The sequence below is a fragment of the Alexandromys fortis genome, unplaced genomic scaffold (genome assembly GCF_014885135.2).
Source record: "Alexandromys fortis isolate MF-2015 unplaced genomic scaffold, M_Fortis_MF-2015_v1.1 scaffold_6, whole genome shotgun sequence".
Lineage (NCBI taxonomy): Eukaryota > Metazoa > Chordata > Mammalia > Rodentia > Cricetidae > Alexandromys > Alexandromys fortis.
Genome location: NW_026067902.1, coordinates 16981088 through 17001548, shown reverse-complemented (window position 1 = coordinate 17001548; position 20461 = coordinate 16981088). Strand labels below are relative to the sequence as shown.

General features: G+C 41.1%; 1 protein-coding gene across 2 annotated transcripts in view; it reads left to right on the top strand.

The window, feature by feature from the left end:
- The first annotated feature begins 596 nt into the window (after positions 1-596).
- Golm2 (golgi membrane protein 2) overlaps positions 597-20461 on the top strand; it is a 77841-nt gene continuing 57976 nt past the window's right edge. The window contains exon 1 of one of the 2 annotated variants that reach the window (XM_050133699.1): positions 597-1197. In XM_050133699.1, the coding sequence (XP_049989656.1) occupies positions 871-1197 (327 nt within the window). In that variant the 5' untranslated portion in view covers positions 597-870. The remainder of the gene's footprint in view (positions 1198-20461) is intronic. The other variant, XM_050133705.1, reaches the window with a different exon arrangement.

Below are 20461 nucleotides of genomic sequence, written 5' to 3'. Positions count from 1 at the left end.
AGCAGAGCTTTTTAAAATAGAAGCACCGCGTTCTGGAATTCTTTCTGCCCGTGACAGCAGTAACCTTGGAAACCAGGCTGCTAACACATCTCAATCCCAGAGCTTCCTACAGCTTAAGTTCTCCGGCTTTCTTTTCGTATTGTCTGGGCACCGCAGTTTTGTGGGCTGATGTTAACTGTTGGTTTTGGTTTTCCCACGTCATTGGCACAAACAAGGACAAGAAAACCTTCCTAGATATCCCTCTCTGGTCGCACCTCACCTAGAGCCTTCCCTACTTGGTGCTATCAATCCCAGAATTCCTGACCAGGCAAAACTCAGCCAAAGGGCAGCTTAAAGCCGGCTCTGCCTGGACCTGGCTTCAAAGGATCCACCCAGGTAGCAGCAGTAGGCACACGTACCCAGGTACTCAGCGCGACCCCGACCGCGCACCCCAGCCTCCAGGGAACCCTCGCGAGACAGGACCGCAAGGGGACGAGAGTAAGCCCACTATCTCGCGAGAAGAGGGGGCGTCGGCGGAAACGAGCTAATGGCCCCCCGGGCGCCCCGGCCCCAGCCGGTGGGCGGGGACGAAGAAAACCCGCCCCCTTCCGGCCCGCGTCCCCGCCCCCAGCCCTGAGGCGTCGGGCGTCGGATACGACCGGTGCCTCCTTCTCCCGGTCCCCTGCGGCGGGCGCCTGCACCGCCGCGCTCCGACTCTTGGAGGGCTCGCGGCAGGGAGCGCCGAGGGGGCGGGGAGGACCCGCGACGCCCCGCCCCCTTCCGCGCTCCGGCTGATAGGCCCGCCTCCAGGGGTCCTGGTCCCGAGGCGGCTCGGAGCTCAGGCCAGCGCTGCCCGCAGGTGTCGGCGGCGGCGGCGGAGCCACCGGCCCCATGGTGGGTTTCGGGGCCAACCGGCGGGCCGGCCGGCTGCCCTCCTTCGTGCTGGTGGTGCTGCTGCTGGTCATCGTCGTCCTTGCCTTCAACTACTGGAGCATCTCCTCGCGCCACGTTCTGCTTCAGGAGGAGGTGGCCGAGCTGCAGGGCCAAGTCCAGCGCACCGAGGTGGCCCGTGGGCGCCTGGAGAAGCGCAACTCGGACCTCTTGCTCTTGGTGGACACGCATAAGAAGCAGATCGACCAGAAGGAGGCCGACTACGACCGCCTGAGCAGCCGGCTGCAGGCCAGGGAGGGCCTGGGCAAGAGATGCGAGGATGACAAGGTAAGGTCGAGCCCTTTCCTCGGCCCTCCTAGGGGTGGGGTATAAATTAATATTAGCCCCCCGGCGTTTGCGGCACGCCTTCGGCATAGTAGCCCTGGAAGCTCCCCAGCCCCCAGCAACCCGGTGTGTTGTCAGACTTTCCCGGCACCCGCGCCACATTCTCCATTCGCTTCCAGAAAGGCTGGCTGTTAAGTTCTAGTTCTCCAGAGTGGCCTATGTGTAGATGCCGCCTTTTCTCCCAGAGCTCAGCTGCTGAGCTGGCACTGGTAACCCTGGCCTGTGTGGCCGCCTTACGTTCACGGCCATACAAATCTGCAGACTGCCAGGTATGGTGTGGGCATTGTCTCACCCTCATTCTGTGCAGACTGATCAATATTAATTTATTTCAGAATGGGGCCTCCCTTCCCATTCGGTGCTCAACATCTATTTTTAAACAGCATGACTTTTAAAATCTCTGTAAGTCTAGGTATTTTGTGAAGTAGGTTTCAAAAACAAATTATTTTTGTGTTGAATAATTTGCGTGGTATGATAGATGAGTCGGGAACCATCTATGAGCCACACTTGTGACTTGGACACCGTTAATCCATTATCTTCTCCATCTGAATTGTTAATGAAATTAGCCAAAATGGTAGAATCTAAAAATAAGTTCATAGGAACAGAATCTTATGTCTGTGTCATTATTATTCTTGAAAGAAAATAAAATTGGGTATGCTTAAGTATCTGTTAGGACTGGTGTTAAAGGCAGATAGAAAATACAACATTTTAAATTTTAAAAGTTTAAAACGACTGTGATTGTATCCTACTTTTTTTTATTGGTTTTCGCCATTTTATTGATAGTTTATAACCTAGGCAACTTCAGTTTAAAAATCAGAATTTTTAAAATTTCTTGATGGGCAATATTGTAGATGACTTTTCTGGGCTTTTAGAAGACAATTTTACATTTATTTATTTAGTTGCATGCACGTGTGTATGGCGTGCACCTACACACACATGCCAGAGAACATGTATGGGGATCAAAGAACTGCTTTCTGGAGTCCATCCTGTGGTTTCCAGGGACTGAACAAACTCAGGTCACCTGTCTTGGCAGCAAGTGTTGCTGGCCCTTAATAAATTGAGTCGTCTTTGTGTGTGTGTGTGTGTGTGTGTGTGTGTGTGTGTGTGTGTGTGTGTCTTCACCTTAGTGCACATGTGGATTTCAGAGGAAAACACGTAAGAGTCATTTTTCTCCTTCTACCATGTTGGTCCTGGAAATGGAACTCAAGTTCCATCAGATTTCATGAGCTCCCAACCTTCTTACCCTCTTTGACCTTTACCTTGCTTCTTACTTCATGAAAACTGAAGTCTCATTGTTTCTTGTAACCCTTTCTTCTTGACACAGTATGGATGTCCTCTGAGAGAGACTTATGCACCTGCTACACACTTAACTCTAAAGCATGAACAACTCTTGGATACAGTAGGTGGAATCTCGTGAGAGTTTGGAGTGGTAAAGTAAGGTCTTCAAGATGGACAAGGACACCCTTTTAAGTTAACTCTCTCTGCCTTTTGGTTGTGGATCAAAATGTGAGCTCTTGGCTTTCTTTGCTCTGCTGTCTGATGGACTTTAACCCTGTAAAACCCTAAGTATTTTAGTTTTCTATTGCCTTGACAGAACACCCTGGCCAAGGCACCTTAGAAAAGAAAGCATTTTATTAGTGGCTTAAATTTTATTATTGTATGTGTGTGGATGTTTTGTCTGCATGTGTTTATCTGTGCACCACTTGAGTATCTGGTTCCCAACAGAAGGAGGCTTTGGGTCTCCTGGAACTAGACTTAGAGGTGCTTTTGAGCCACCTTATGAGTGCTGGGAATTGAAGCCAGGTCCTCTGCAGAAGGCACAGAGTAATACTGGGAATGGCATGAATCTTTTGAAACCTCAAAGCCTGCTTGGAGTTGTATTTTTTTTTTTTTTTACTCTTTGGGGCCTGCCACCCTCCTCCCAAATAAAAACTTAGAGACTTATCCTACTTATATGTGCCTGGCCTTAGTTTGACTTGTTTCTAGCCAGCTCTTCTAACTTAAATTACTCTGTTTCTCTCTAACTAAGGTTTGCCTCTGGATTTTTACCCTTCTTTATTCTGTATTTTGTTCTTCTTATTCTGTGGCTGGGTGGCTGGCCATTGTTGTCCTGTTCTCCCTTGAGCCTAGATTTCTCATATTTATTCTCTCTCTTGCCTGGCTATTGACCATTCAGCTCTTCATAGACCAATCAGGTGTTTTAGGCAGGCAAAGTAACACAGCTTTACAGAGTTAAACAAATGCAACAGAAAAGAATACAGCACATCTTTGCATCATTAAACAAATATTCCACAGCATAAATGAATGTAACGCATCTTAAACTAATGTTCCACAATACTTGTCCCCAGTGACACACCTCCTTCAACAAGGCCACACCTCCTAATCTTTCCCAAACAATTCTACCAACTGGGGAGCAAGTATTCAAACATATGAGCCTTAGGACCATTCAAACCACCTCATAGATTCAGAAATCCCAGCTCTGGAACCAGGAAAATGATATTTGCTTCCTCCAGTTTATTGTGCCAGTTCTACATGAGAATAAGAGAGCTTGAAAGCGTTCTCATTACTGTCCAGGAAAGTGAAGATCAGACTCATTTCTATAGATTCTCTCCAAGTTACTGTATTTTATTCTGTTCTGTAAATGATTTTAACTTGGAGAAGGTATTGTAGAAGGGCTGCCATAACAGTACCACAGACTAGATAAAGAACTTCATTCCTACACAGCCTTGGAAGCAGAGAGTCCCAGGTCAAGGTACTGGCAAGTACTGGTTTTCTCTGAGACTTCTCACCTTGGCTACAGATGACTCTTGCTGCCTTGTCCTGCCATGGAGTTCCCTATGTGCATGCATCCCCAGTGCCTCATCTTAGATTCCAGGCATTTTGGATTGTGACCCCTGTTGTACACAACTCTTCTAAAAGTAAAACAAACATCCTCTTCAGTTTAATTGTGCCTGCATAGAAAAGAGCATCCCGTCTGGGCTTATTGAACTGTTTACTTCCTCTCATAAATGGCTGAGGAGGGTCACTAAATCTTTCCTTGAGTGCTGAGCCACTCCATACCAGCTATTGTATGCAACTCTGTACTAATTGTTCAGGGTGGCGTCAGGGAGGGCTAGAGTCTATAGGCTGGTGAAACCTAGGGGAGGAGGCTGCATCTGTGTGGCTGTGGGAAAACTTTCATTCCTCCTGAGTAAAGATCTTCTGGTGGGGGCCTTGGTCAGTGAAGGAGAGCGCCACACTCATGTAAGTAACCTATGTGTGATAAGGAAATCCAGTAAACTCGTTGGTTTCCCAGGGTTAGATGTCTTTTATGTTTCCCCATGAGGATGCGTTTTAGCAACAGCCCCACACTAGTAACCTCACTTAATCACTTTATTAAACTCCAAATATGACCATATTCTGAAATGCTGGAGGTTGAAACCTCAATGTTCACCCAGTATCTTGGATGAGTCAATCACATACACAATGTAGTTTCTTTTTTTCCCCTCTTCTTTCTGCCAAAAAATAAAAATAAAAAAAAAAACCTCCATTACATGTACTATATTTTTCTTTTTGTAATAGACAAGAGGCTCACTATAGACCAAGGCTGGGTCCAAGTACTGGTGTTTATGTATGTGCCCTCCCTCAGTTTGCGATTAGATTCTTGTTACTTTGTCTCATGCAATGCAACAGATGGTCGGGTTCAAGCTCTTGATAGGGGAAAAGAACTATTTCAGTGTAGACAATGTCTTCCTCAAAACTCTTGTTCTGTTACAAATATACATACACAAAGGTCAAAATTTGAAACTAGGTGTGTAATCACAGCCTGGGGAGGTGGAGGCTAGAGAGCCATGAATTCAAGGCCGACCTAGGTTATATAATGAAACTTTGTTTTGAGAAAAGAAAAAAAAAACTCAGTTTTGAGGCTTGGAGCTGAACAATAAATGACTCCTTTTTCTCTTAATTGTCACAATCCTGACTGTGACTATATTAAAAAGAATAGCTGGCCAGTGGCACACACTTTTAATCCCGGCAGTCAGGAGTCAGAGGCAGGAGGATCTCTATGAGCTCAAAGTCAGCCTGGTCTACACAGAGACACCTGTCTTGAAAAACAAACAAACAAAAAAGGTGTGTGTGTGTGTGTGTGTGTGTGTGTGTGTGTGTGTGTGTGTGTGTAAAATAGCTTTAGTTAAATGAAGAAGAGACAGAAAGGAGAATGGAGAGCATATTATATCTTTCCTTCAGAAATTATCTTCACTGTGTGTACTGCACAATGTATAGGTATATAACACCCACACACATCAAACCTATGTATAAAAGCTTTGGCACCCAGCAGATGTTTACTTAGAAAGCAGGTCTGGGCAGTAGGTGTGCCCTTTACCGCACTATACTGTAAATCTAGTATTTGTATAATCAAGCAAATTGCTTTTCTGTGCCTCAGTTATCCTCATCTACAAAAGGACAATGATAATCTTCTTACTCTTTGGAAGTTTAAATTAAAATTCTTTTTTTAAAAAGGCGTATACCCCATTGTCCATCCATTTTAAATGGGGCCAAAGAGAGAATGCTTCATTGGTTAAGAGCACTGGCTGCTTTTCTAGAGGACCGGGATTTAGTTCTCAGAACTCATCTGTGCTCACAACCATCTGTAACTCCAGTTCCATAGGATCTAAAGCGTCTTGTTCCACAAACACCAAGCACATACATGGTGCACAGGCATACATGCAGACAAAACTTTATACACTGAAAATAATATTAAGTAAATATTAAGAAGAAAATCTTAAATGGTGTCTTTGCTATTATTATTATTATTATATTATTATTATTGTTGTTGTTATTATTCCTTTACTGCTTATTTATTTATGCTGTCTTTTCTCCAGGATGGGACTCTATCTGTGTTCCTGCCCAAGATCAGTCTTTTTTCCTAGATGTTGGACTTTATTTACTGGTCCAATTTCAGTTAAATTTAGTTGGTTTCTCCCATACTTGTCTTATCTGATTCCCTGGAGCTTGACTGTTTCTCTGTATTTTAAGGATCAGCCTTCCATAGTTCTAAAATGCATCCATACTTATGCTTTCCCTCAGCTCACTGGTCATAATCTGGCCAGCCACTTAATAACTAATAAATTGCTATCTCGTGTAACTCAAAATCATGCAAAATTTGAACCCTCCTCATTCTGAGCTTCCTCTCCTACTTTATTAGTCTTGTACATGCTTGATGTTCATGTAACAGTTATTAAAACAGGTTAGAATTTTGGGCTTTTCCTTTAAGCAGTTCTCCTCATAAGCAAACCCAAGCACCCTCAGACCTTACTTTCAGAATGGTTGTATCAATTATTTCATGAAGTCAGAAAATTGTTCAGTCTTTAAGGTCTTCTGTAGAGTGGCTCCAACCACCTGTGTCTTCCACTCGCTCCTGATCCAGGCTGTTCAAGACTGGTGGTTCTGCTGAGTTTTGTCTCCATTTACCTTTCTGTGTCATGATTGACTTGTGTCTTTCTTCATCTTTCTTGACTCATCCTCTTGATTCTTTTTTGCCTATCCCTCTTTATCCACCTTCTGAGCCTTCTATATTCACTCTGTAACCGCTAGTACTTCTGACCATGCTTTTTGTTTTTTATGTATAATTTACATTTATTATTTGAGCCACACTAGTTTATTTGTTTAGCTAATGATAGCTTTCTTTGCGTTAACCTCCTCTTGTCAACATTGTAAGTTCCTTGAGGACAGACTGCTTTAAATTTTCTCCTGTGGGGTTTCTGATAGCACTTATTGTTGACTGAATGTTAAGAGTTCGTATGCCTATCTCTCCCATACCTCCTCCCCAAATCCTGTTAAAGTTTTAATCCCTGTTAATGTGATTGTCACTTTTGGAAATGGGTATAGCTTCTGACATTCCTAAGAGAAACTTTCAAATTCTCTGTACCTCTGGCTCTTACAATCTTTCTGGGCTCTCTTCCGCATTGATCCCTGAGTCTTAGAGTTGTGTTACAGAGATATCAGTTGGGGCTGGGTCCCACAGCTCCACATTTTGATTGCTTGTGGATTTTTTTGTATGGTGTCCATCCATTAGAAAGAGAAGTTTCCTTATGAGGGGTGAGGACTATACTTATCTGTGGGTATAAGAACAAATTAGTGTAGTTAGAGATTATGGTGGCTTAGTAAATGCTGAGTGTGGGTTCTTCAAGATTCATGAACTCTCTAGGCCTGGGTAGGTGACTAGGTTTCCAGTTCCAGACATCATTTACCTCTCATTGAAGTGTTGATAATTCCAGTTAGAAAGCTATTGGTTACCAGCAAAGTATATGTACTATTACTGTGCCATAGGATTATCAAACCTTGTTGATGATTGTGGTTTATAGAATTTTTTGGTTTCTTCTCCTCTTTGGAAGCTTTCATGGTATTTTCTGGTGCCTTGAAAGCTAGTTCCAAGGGAGGAGGCTTTCAGGTTGGTTCTAGCTTAGGAGCCTCTGAGCCCTGTGTCTGAAAGCATGGTGTCTTCAGCAATAGGGACTTACTTTCCACTGTTGGGGTATGGCCAAGGGTGATAAGAAGAGCCTATAGGGGGGCTGGAGAGGTGGCTCAGTGGTTAAGAGCACTGGCTGCTCTTCCAGAGGTCCTGAGTTCAATTCCCAGCAACCACATGGTGGCTCACAACCATCTGTACTGAGATCTGGCACCCTCCTCTGGCATGTGGGCATACATGGAGGCAGAATGTTGTATATATAATAAATAAATAAATCTTTAACAAAAAAAAAAGAGCCTATAGTGTTCTAGAGTCTCTTGGACAACCCTGGTCAACAGTTCAAAAGAGGGCTTCTTGTACCTGGTGTTGGGGTTTTTGTTAGATGGTCTTTGGCACTTTGATGTAGCATTGTAAGCCCAGATAGGAAAATTTCATTAAACTGTATATGTAGATTTGTACACTGACTTAAGTGCACTATAGGTATTTTAGGTAGATGGTTAATAGTGTGATTTCTTAAGACTTTCAGACATACTTTCTGTATTTATTTCTGTCCCCTTCCCTAACTAGAGCCCCCCTGTTTTTCCCATTTCCCCCTTCAGATCATCTGTACCCTGTTTTTCCTCCTCTCTTGTGCTTTTTGCCCCCCATGGTCCCTTTTTACTTCCCTGGTTTCTAAAGTTACTCCAGAATATGTACTCATACCTGAATATATGGAGCTAGGATCCTCAGATGGGAGACAACATGCAACATTTGTCTTTCTGGGTACAGGTTAATTTATTCAATATGATCTTTTTTATTCCCATTCATTTACCTGGTTAAATCCTGGAAAAGGATAGGATAATCTTATTGATGTGTTTTTACTTTGGCTTAAAAAATATTTAAAACAAAAAAACAAATTTATATTTATTAGTTTTTATTTTATATGTTTGAGTGTTGTGCTGCAAATATGTCTGTGCACCATGTGTGTGTCTGGTACCCAGTGAGGCCACAAGAAGGTGTTGCATCCCCTAGAATTGGAGCTACAAATGGTGAGCTGCCATGTGGGTGCTGGGAATCAAACCTGGGTCCTTTAATAAAGTAGTCAGTGCTCTTGAAAATACCTCGTTGAGGGCTGGAGAGATGACTCAGAAGTTAAGAGCACTGGCTGCTCTTCCTTAGTTTAGTTCCTAGCAACCACATGGCAGCTTTTATAACCATCCATAATGAGATCTGAAACCCTCTTCTAGCATGCAGACATATGTTCAGACAGAATACTGTGTACATAATAAATAAATCTTTTTTAAAAAATGCATTGTTGAGAATTTTTACATCGATGTTCATCAGAAAAATTGATCTATAATTTTTCTGTTAGATCTTTGTCTGGTTTTGGTATCAGAGTTAATACTGGCTTTGTTAAAAGAATTTACAAGTGTTCCTTTCTTTTTCTTTTTTATGGAATAGTTTGAGGAGTGTTTTTGTTCTTCTTTGGAGCTCTAGTAGAATTCTGTGTTGCAGTCACCTGATTCTGGTTTTGTTGTTTTGTTTTTTAGTTTATATTGCAGATGTATACTATTCCTGGTTTGGACCTACTTTTCTTTTTTTTTTTTCCCCAAATATATACTGTCTTGAGTTTGAAAATCTAGTCTGTACAGGGAGGATGTGTAGCGCAATAGCAGAGTGCCTGCCTAGTGTGCAGTAGGGTGTGTGTGTTTGTGTGTGTGTGCATGCAAATAATCCAGTCCAGGTCCTTGCACGTGTAGGTAAACACACTACTGCTGAGCTATATCTCCAACTGAAGCCCTCGGTTTGATCCCAAAACTGCAAAAAACGAAACAAACTCCAGTCTTGTTTGTAGGGAGTGGGCAATTGGGAAAGGTTGGGCGACAGGTGCAGTGTTGGTTGACAGAATGACTAAGTTCTGATGTTCTCTTGCAGTCAGCTGACTACAGGTAACGGTAATGCACTATGTGTTTCAGGATAATGATAAGGATTTCAAGTATTTCGTCAGCAAGAAGTGAAAAGCGTTTGAGGTGATGGATATATTAATTACTCCACTTTGATCAGTGTACATCAAACGTGTTTCAAAACATCATTGTGCCCTATGTATGAGTATTATATACCAAAATAAAATAGAATGCTAAGAAAGTAAAAAACTGAATGTTGTAAACACAGATTTGGCACTACAAATTATGTGTGGACTCGGTAAATATTTGATGACTGATTTAGCAGTTTGCCCTGGTTTTGAAACCAAAGCATTGTAAATCTGTGCTGGCCTACCCAACAGATTACCCACGTCTCTGAGAGCACTATAAAGGTCGTGATCAAAATATTCTGATGTAAAACCGTCCATCATCAACTCATTGTCTTTTCAGCATGAAGAAAATATTGTGTTTGTTTCCTGTATATTTTTTTCTCCTACACACCCTTCCAGATTAGTTAATTTTGAGATGGAGTCTAGCTATGTTGCTCAGTCTGGTCTTAAATCCTGGGTTCAAGCAGAACTACAGAAGCAAAAAAGCAAGGTTAGTATATGTAGTGACTTCCTCATGGACTTTGATGGATTAGGCCTGTGTTTTAGTTTTGGCAGGTGCTGTCTACATGCTGAGTTTTACAGCCAGAATGGTACTTCTACCATAGAGTCAGTTGTACTAAGATCTCTGGGACTCTGTCACACTACACAGAAACCCTGTCTTGGGAAAAAAAAAAAGTATATGTGACTAAACGTTTTACTTTCTGTTACGTGTCTGCACGACATATGTACTGTGTCTGCAGAGAACAGAAGAGGCTGTTGGATCTCTTGGATCTGGAGTTACAGAAGGTTATAAGTCACCATGTAGTTACTGGTAATTGAACTCTGATCCTTTGGGAAAATAGCCAGTGCTCTTAACCACTGGGCCATCTCTTTCAGCTCTCACCTCCATGTCATTGTTATCCTTGTCTTTCTTGTCTTCGTCCTCATTAAGGACTTTGCTTCAGCTCATGGTTCAGGGGCTGTCAGGGCATGGTGGCTATCGAGACTCCCTTTGTTCGTTTTTAAAGATTTACTATGAGTGCTCTGTCAACTTTATGGCTGAAGAGGGCATTAAATTGCCACTAGAGATGGTTGTGAGCCACCATGTGGTTGCTGGGAATTGAACTCAGGACCTCTGAAAGAGCAGCCAGTGCTCTTAACCACTGAGCCATTTCTCCTTCTCCCCCCTTTGTTCATTTTATATCTGACGTTGTTACTGAGCTGTCATTCTTTATGTACTCTAGGTGGCAAACTCAATCAGACATAATCTGTAATTTTTGTCCTCGATTTTGTAGGATGTGTTTTCAGTTTGTCACTAGTATTTTTTTGAAGTTTTGACTGTTGATGATTTCAGTTTTATATTTTTTATTAGTTGTCTCTGATTTTTATTACCAAATTTAAGAAATAAATATAAAATCCAAGGTTATAGACATTTTTCCTGTTCTAAAAGTTATACAATTTTATTTCTATTGAGGCCTTTGTTTCATTTGAGTTGGTTTTCCCATATGATATGATAGAACCTTGCTTTACATGTGGTTTATTCAGTTGTCCCAGCATGCTGAAGAAACTTGTCATGGTCAATCTTGTTAATTTGATTGGATTGACAGACCCTAAGGGGTGTTAGTAAAGCATATCGCTAGTTGTATTTGTGAGAATGTTTCCAGAGAGTTTATGAGGGCTCTGACCTAAACAGTGGTTTCATCTTCTAATGGATCCAGTATTTGAATAGCTGTTGGGCGGAGGAAATCTTGGCCCTGGTCCGTTTTGTACTGTTGTCTGCTTCCTGCCATAAGGTGAAGAAGCTCTTGTGTCACATCTTCTGTTGTTAAGATAGTCTGCTTTCAGCTAGGCCCAGGAGCTTTGAAGCCAGCTGTACTTCTGAAACTGACCCAAACAAATCCTCCTTCGTAAGTTTATAGCAGGTATCTTGTCGCTGTGGAAAAACTGACACAGGTCTCTCTTTTTTTTTTTTCATTAACTGTCTTGGCATTCTTGTAGAAAATCAGTTGATTGTATACATGTTGAATTGTTTTTGGTCTCTTAGGACCGTACACTTAACAGTCAAATACCATACTAAGGAGTTTTAGTTCATCCTCGAGGGGAAGGAGAATAATATAATAAAATTTATTTTAAAAAGATAAGACCTAGGTGGTGGCGCATGCCTTTAATCCCAGCACTTGGGAGGCAGAGGCAGGTGGATCTCAGTGAGTTTGAGGCCAGCCTGGTCTACAAAGGCTAGTTCCAGGATAGGCTCCAAAGCTACAGAGAAACCATGTCTCAAAAAACAAACAAACAAACAAAAAAAGATAAGAGCTGGCCATTGTGGCACATGTAAACCCAGGAAATGAAAGCATTTAGAAATAATGTTTACCTGGTGTGGGGTGGTGGCACATGCCTCTAATCCCAGCCCCAGCACTTGGAAGGCAGAGGCAGGCGGATCTGTGAGTTCGAGGCCAGCCTGGTCTACAGAGTGAGTTCCAAGACAGCCAGGACTACACAGAAACTCAATGTCTCAAAAAAAAAAAAAGTTTATGTTGAGATAATTTTCAGTAAAGTACTTGCCTTATAAGCAGGAGGACCTAAATATGATCCCAGCACCACCTAAAAGTGGGGGCTTCTAAAGACTAGAGAAGGGTTCCATCTGTGCAGCTACGGGAAAGCCCTCATCGCTATTGGGTGTGGTCTGTTGCGGGGAGAGCACCAGCATCCCCTCTCTTAAGTAGTAGCCCCCTTATCAGTGCTCTGCAAGGAAGCCCAATAAATTAATAGGCTCCCTAGAGTGAATTTTGGTGGAATCATGCATCTGCCTGTTGTTGGGACCTTTGGAGAAGGGGTAGACTACATTGCTAATATCTCCTCTGGCAGGGAATTTGACTAACACTGTGTATGTCATGTATATGTAGAAGTTAGAGGACTACTTGTAGGGGTTAGTTCTCTCCTTCCATTATGTAGTTTTCTGGGATCAAGTTCAATCAATGGTCAGGCAGGATGGCAAGTGCCCTTCCACACAATGGACCATAGTTAATATTCTTTGTTTTGTTTTGAGACCGAGTCCCTTGAGTTTTTCTCAAGTATTACTCTCCTGTCCTGGAACTCACTCTGTAGACCAGGATGGCCTCGAATTCAGAGATCTGACTGCCTGCCTTTGCCTCCCGAGTACTGGGATTAAAGGCAGACACTGACATTCTTTCCGGCTCATAGTTGATGCTCTTGAAGAAGATAGCCACAAGAGAATCATTAACTATACATTCAGAGTGAAGGATTAAAGTAATTAGGAGAAGATAATCCAAAATGTACTTCCTTGTAGTATAATTAGCTCACAGCTACTAAACAAGAATGGAAAGTTGACTGAGTATGGCAGCCCTTGATTTAGTTCCAGCATTTGGGAGGCAGAGGCAAGTGGATGTTTGTGAGCTTGAAACTAGCTTAGTGCAATTAATGAGTTCCAGGCCAGCCAAAGATACACAGTAAGAAGCTGTCTCAAACAAATAAAGATTTGGGAATACCCCCCCACACACACACACACACAAAACCGATAGGTAAAACTAACAAATCTGGTAAAACTTAAGATTACAAACCAAGACACAAAAATCAGTTCTGCTTCTTTTTACAGGTGATGAACTGTTGGAACATATCATTAACAATTCTGTTTATATTAATAACAAAACAATTAAAACACTTGGGATTTTAAAAGGGATGAGAAGTCCCTACATTGAAAATTACAAAACACTGATGAAGGAAATTAAGGAATACAAAATTATGGAAAGACCCTCCTGTTCCTTTATTGGAAGAAAGAATACTGTTAAAGCATCCACAGCAAAGACGAACATGGACTGAAAGAGAAAGGATTTAAGTTAATATCTCAAGCAATGCAAACTGAAAACAAGTGATGTATCTATTCTGCTCTCTGATAAAATAGACTTAAAGCCAAATTAACCAGAAAAGATAAAGGCCATATATACTAAGGAACAGTTCATCAAGAAGATAGAACAGTTAGACAGGCAAGATGACATAGCAGCTTAAGGTGTGTCCTGCAGGTCTGATGATCTGAGTTTGATCCTGGGGACTGACACTGTGGAAAGAGAGAACAAACTTCAACAAGATGTCCTCTGACCTCCAAAGGTGTGGGCTGGCTTGCATGTCTCCACACACTAAAATCTATCAATTATTTAATTAATTAAACAATTGTTAAAAGATTTATGCACCAAACATTGGGGCTCTCAACTTTATAAAACAAAACTAATAGACTCCAAAGTATACGAAAGTTCTGAAAAATTATAATAGATGGCTTTAGTTCCTCACTGTGATCAGTAGATAGGTCATTCAGATTAAAAAAATCAAAAAATTTAAGCACTGAACTGTACATAGATTAAATGAATTTAACAGACATGTATAGAATATTTCATCCAGCAAGGCTGAGATACATAATCCTTTTAACAGCACATAGAACTTTCTCTAAAACCGATCATAGTTTAAACCATAAAGGAAGTCTTAACAAATAAAAAAAATAAAAATAATTTCTTCTATCAGATCATACTAGAATAAAACTAGAACTCAATAGCAGGAGATACCACAGACAATATAAAACATCAGAGAGTAAACAGTACTCTCCTTTATTATTGAAGATACTATTGAAAAAAAAAATCAGGAATCAAATGAAAGTGAAAAGAATTTACCAGACCCTTTGGGATTACAACTAAGGCAAGTCTAAAAGGGAAGTTTTTAATCTGTAAATGTTGACATTGAAATATTAGAGAAATCTCAAATAAATAAGAAATCTAATGATACCCCTCACAGTCAGAAAAAGAAAGAGCAAACCAAATCCCAAAACAGTAGATAAAATAAGAAAGTTCAAGGCAGGAACTAATGAAATGGAAGATTGAAAGAATAATACAAAAAACTAGCAAATCAAAACGTTCTTTGGAAAACTGAACAAGATCAAGAAACTTTTAGCAAAAGTAATCAAAAGAGAATAAAGACCTAAAAAGGGAGCGTTGCATACAAGATTTACAAGATGTGGTAGTTTGAATGTAATTGGTGCCTCATAATCTCATAAAGGCTGGCACTATTAGGAAGTGTGGCTTTGTTTGAGTGGGTGTGGCCTTGTTGGAGGAAGTACATCACTGTGCGGGCGGGAATACCACCCCGTGTCTCGGTCTGCCATATCCTGTTGTCTGCAGTTACTCTTGCAGCACCGTGTCTGCCAGCATGCCACTATGCTCCTGTCATGATGAGAATAGACTGAATTTCTGAAATTGTGACCGAGCCACCCCAACTAAATGTTTTCTTTATAAGAGTTGCCATGGTCATGGTGTCTCTTCACAGCAATGAAAACCTTAACTGAGACACGATTATTAAGGAACACCTTGAAAGTTTACATTTAAAGAAAATTGGGAAGTGAAGATAGGATATAAATTCTACGCACATATGACCTACTTAAATCCAGAAGATGTAAACCATTTAAATAAGCCTACCATAAGCAGTGAGATTGAAACAGCAATGAAGAGTTCCAAAAAAGAGAAGCCCAGGCTGCACAGATTCACCGCTGAATTCTATTAGACTTTTAATGAAGAGCTCACACCAGTGCTCCTGTCATTTGAAATAAAAAGCAGAGAAATACAAACAAATTCATTCTGTGAGTCTAGTATTACCCTGATACCAAAATCAGGTAAGTACACAGAAAGAAAACTTTAGACCAATTTCCATCATGAACATAGAAACAAAAATTATCAATAAAATATTTGCAAACCAAATTCATAACACATTGCAGAGACCATACACTATAATCAAGTTAGTTTCATTCCAGAGTTTCATCTACGAATGGTTCAAATCAATACATATAGCAGTACATATGTTTAAAGACAGAAACCAGGCTGGGGAGATATATGGCTCAGTGGGTAGGGTCCTTGCTGCTTAAGCATGAGGACCTGAGTTGAGATTCCCATTCCCATATGAAAGGCATGGCAGCCTGCCTGCCACCTGAGTGCTAGGGGCTGGGAGGGAAATGGGGGAAAATAAGAGAGACCAGTAGCTCCTTGGTCAGCCACTGTAATTGAAAAGGTGAAGTCCAGGTTCAGTGAGAGATGGTGAAGCTGTGAATGACCCTCAGAAATACAATGGAAACTGGTTAGAAGGCGATACCTGACATCAGTCTCTGGCCATCACACACATGAACAAGCACGCACAGGTGTGCTCATACACTATATATGCATACATCACATGGTCATACCAATAGATGTGAAAAGGCCTTTGGCAAAGTTCAACATTTTATGATAAAAGCCCCAAAGAAACAAATAGAAGGAACATACTTAAACATAATGAAGATAATATGATAGACCAACAGCCAACATAATACTTGATCAGGAAAAACTGAAAGCATTTTTTTTAAATGAAACAAAGTATCTACTCCACTTGGTATGATGCTTGAGAATCTAGCTAAAGCAATGAAACCAGCGGGAAGAAGAGATCCAGATAGGGAAGGAAGAAGATAAATTATCCCTGTTTGTATGACCCTATATCTAAAGACCCAGTGGTTCTTGACCTTCCTAATGCTGTGAGCCTTTAATACAGTTCCTCATGTTGTAGTGACCCCCAACCATAAAATTATTTTAGTTGCTACTTCATAACTAATTTTGCCTTTGTTGTAAATCATAATGTAGATGTCTGATATGTGGGATATCTGATATGCGACCCCTGTGAAAGGGTCATTTGACCCACAGACTGAGAACCAGTGCTGCAGACTCCCAGAAAACTCTTAAGGTCTCATAAATGCTCTTAGCAGTACAAAAGGATACTAAACCAACACATGAAAATTAGTTGCTTTTCTTTTAGTAATGAACTTGATGAGAAAAAAATAAGGGAAAGGGAAAAGATTCACAGTAGCTAAAACAAATAATTAACAGCAACAAAAATAATCCTAACCAAGGATGTGAAAGACTTCCACAATGAAAACTTAAATTTATATTGTAAAAATAGCTATATTACCAAAAGTGGTCTGCATTTGCAACACATATTCTAGTGACATGCTTCTCAAGACAAAACCCTAAAATGTGTATGAAGACACAAAAGACACACAGTCAAAGCAATCCTAGGTAGAAAGAGAATCCTGGAGACATCACAATACCTAATTTCAAATTATACTATGGAGCCATTCATTGTAACAAAAGTCATGTTCCAGCATGGTGCTGAAACAAAAGCTGACTTGTAAATCAGTGGGATAGAATTAAAGAAAAAATTCTCAAAAGAAGAAATAAAAGGAGCTTATGAGGTGGCTCAGTAGTTAAGAGCAAGAGGACCCAGTTTCAATTCCCAGAACCCATATGCCAGCTCGCAACTGTCTATAACTCCAGTCCCAGGGGATCTAACACCCTGTCTGACCTCCTTGGGCAATAGGCACACACATGCACAGACATACATGCAGGCAAAACACCCATATACTTAAATATTAGTTATTTTAAAAAAAGAAAGAAAAAGGCCAATAAATGCATGAAAAAATGCTCAGCATCCTTAGTCATGGGGGAATGCATATTAAAACTGCACTGAAGGCTGAGGTATACCTCAGTAGCAAGAACATTTGCCTGGTTCCCTCATTTCTCGGCCTCTGGTAAATTGCTGTATACCCTAGGCTGCTCTGGAACTCTGCAACTCAGCAAGTCTTGAACTTCAGGTCCTCCTTCCCCTGCCTATGAAATACTGGCATTGTTCATGTGTGCCATTACATTTAGCTATGATCTGTTTCATGTGCTTATTTCAAGCATAGTTGGAGAAAGTCATATAACCTACTTGTAGAAAATTTTAATCAGCAAACTCAACAGCCACACCTTAAGAAAATTTATCTAGGCACTATGCCCTTTAGAATACTTTTAAGATCTCGTCTCTGTTCTAACTAACTCACTCTTCCTCTTCTCTCACCCTTTCCCCCATTTAAATTCCTTTTCACCTTTCTTGAAGCTGTCCTCTGCCTATTTAAGAATTGTGTGGTATAGCTGGGCAGTGGTGGCACATGCCTTTAATCCCAGTACTTGGAAGGCAGAGGCAGGAGGATCTCTGTGAGTTTGAGGCCAGCTTGGTCTACAGAGCAAGTGCCAGAACAGGCCTCAAAGCTGCAGAGAAACCCTGTCTTGGAAAAGAAGAAGAAGAAGAAGAAGAAGAAGAAGAAGAAGAGGAGGAGGAGGAGGAGGAGGAGGAGGAGGAGGAGGAGGAGGAGGAGGAGAAGAAGAAGAAGAATTGTATGGTAAAACTTCTACCAACTCTACATCTGCACTGTTTTCACTTTAGTAGGAAGATCCTTCTGTCAACCTTCTTACTTGTTCTTTGGGTCTAATCCAGAAACCTTTAATAAATCTCTCTGAAAACTTGCTACCTTTTTGGTTGGGAAGCACACCATTGATATCAGAGGCAGGCAGATCTCTGAGAGTTCGAGGATAGCCAGAGCAACATAGAGAAACCCTAACTCAGAAAACAAACAAACGCTCCATAGCATTTGAAAATATTTGAATTTTTCCCCTTTGCAGTCAAATTTTCTTAAAGAGAATTGCTTCTCTCGTGCCTGCATTTTCTTTTCTACTCCTCACGTCTCAGTATCTTTTCTCCAGTTCTCTATGTGCTTGGCTCCCATGACACCAGTTTTCCATTTTTCTGTTTCTTACTCTCCTTTGCTGGATTCGTCTCTGTTACCATTCTTTAGTATTGATCGTTCATTTTAGTTTGAATCCTCTTCATTTTATTCTTTTCCTAAGTAATCATATTTGCTCATAAAACCTGTCATTCTCTACATGCCCATGACTCCAGAGTTTGTATCATTTAAGCAGAACTCCCTTCTGTTTCTTGTAGCTTACTCTCTTTTGTTTTTTGAGACTGGGTTCCTTTGTATAGCCTTGACTGTCCTTCTGGAACTAGCTCTGTAGACCAGACTGGCCTCAAACTCACAGAAACCTGCCTATCTTTGCCTCCTAAGTGCTGGTATTAAAGGCTGTGCCACTACCACCCAGCTTGTATATATCTCTATCTCAAATCTCTGCAGTGTCCTTTACTACTGGGTGCTCAGTATTTCCTTGTGACTGGCTAATGGAATGAATTATTTCATTGATTTAACAGACCAACAAAATACTTTGTATGCCCAGTCTTAGCGCATAGTGCACTCAGTAAGTACTTTATAAATTATTGATTAAATGAATAATGAAATGTGTACCACAATAAAATACAATTAATGAATAATTGAAAAAATTGTGGTTCATTTTAGCCAACCATGACCAAAGACTTGGTGTGCTGATTTAAAGTATGTAACTACAGGACCAGTGAAGTAACTAATGGTTCAGCCAGGAAATGTACTTACTGCCCACTGATGACCCAAGGTCAGTCTCTGGAACCCACATGGTGAAGGAAAGAAACAACTCCTGCAGGGTTTCCTCTGACCATCATACATGTACACAAACATGCAATAAATATGTTAATATAATAATTTTTAAAAGTATGTAATAAGACAGGTGTGCAGTATACTTTTAAAGCAAACACTCAAGAAGAGGCACGAAGATTGCTGCGGGCTCAAGGGCACCCAGGGCTACATAACAAGTCTTTGACTTACGTATCTATCCCACTCCCCATGTAGCAAGGTATGGTTTCTGCTACTATTTCAAGAGAAACAGATCTTAACGGATAAAGTAAAAGTTACAAGTGCATTTGAAATGTTATTTGCATCTTGCATGTGAAGTAAAAAAGATTATTCTCTTATTAGATATGATACATGCACAATGGCTACAGGCACTGCAGTCTTTGGATTGGTACTACTTGGAAGAGTATCCAGAATCTGTGCCTATGATTTAGGGCACAGGGCCCCCATCTGTGAAATGGAGAATATCACTATACCTACTTTGTAGAGTGGTTGTAAGCATTAAATGAGGTTAATATAGAGAAAGAGAATTCATCACAGGATCTGTTGTAAAATAAGCATTTAATGTGCACCATGTAAGTACCTGTTTCCTCGGAGGCCAGAAGAGGGCATCAGATCCTCTGAAACTTGGATTTACAAACAGTTGTGAGCAGCCATGTGAGTGCTAGGAACTGAATCCAAGTCATCTGGAAAAGCAACAAGTGCTAACTGCTGAACCATCTCTTTAGCCCCTAATTTAGAACTTGAACATCGCTTTGTTCCCAGTCCACAGTACCACTGGCAGAAGGTGGGACTAGTGGTAAGGCCTAGTGGAAGCACGTGAAGTCACTGGGGACAGGCCCTCAAGGGAGATACTGGTATCCCAGCCCATCTGCTTCCTTTCTGTTTCCCAGCAGAGATGGACAGGTCTTTGCCTTGGGTTTCCTGTCATGTTGTGTTTCCTGTCTTGCCACAGGCTGAAGGGACAAAGAGACCAAGTGGCTAAGAACTGAAATCTTTGAAAGGAGAGCCTAAATGAATCTTTTCTTGTGATGAAAAGATCTAAGATAATATCATCCTTCTGCATTAACATTCCTGTAGGGGAATATTTGAAGGATAGTGTGATCAGTATGCAGTTAAGAGTCGGATCCACACAATCCACAGGTATCTTCTGTAATTTCTCTTCAGTGAAAGTCAGTTCTCTCTCAGCTTCAGCTAATAATTTCCTGGGACTATTTAAGCCCTTGTCACCATCTAAGGTTTTTTTTTTTTTATGGTAAGAACAAACCTTTTTTATTTATTTATTTATTTATTAAAGATTTCTGTCTCTTCCCCACCGCCGCCTCCCCTTTCCCTCCCCCCCCCCCACTCAAGTCCCCCCCCCTCATCAGCCCAAAGAGCAATCAAG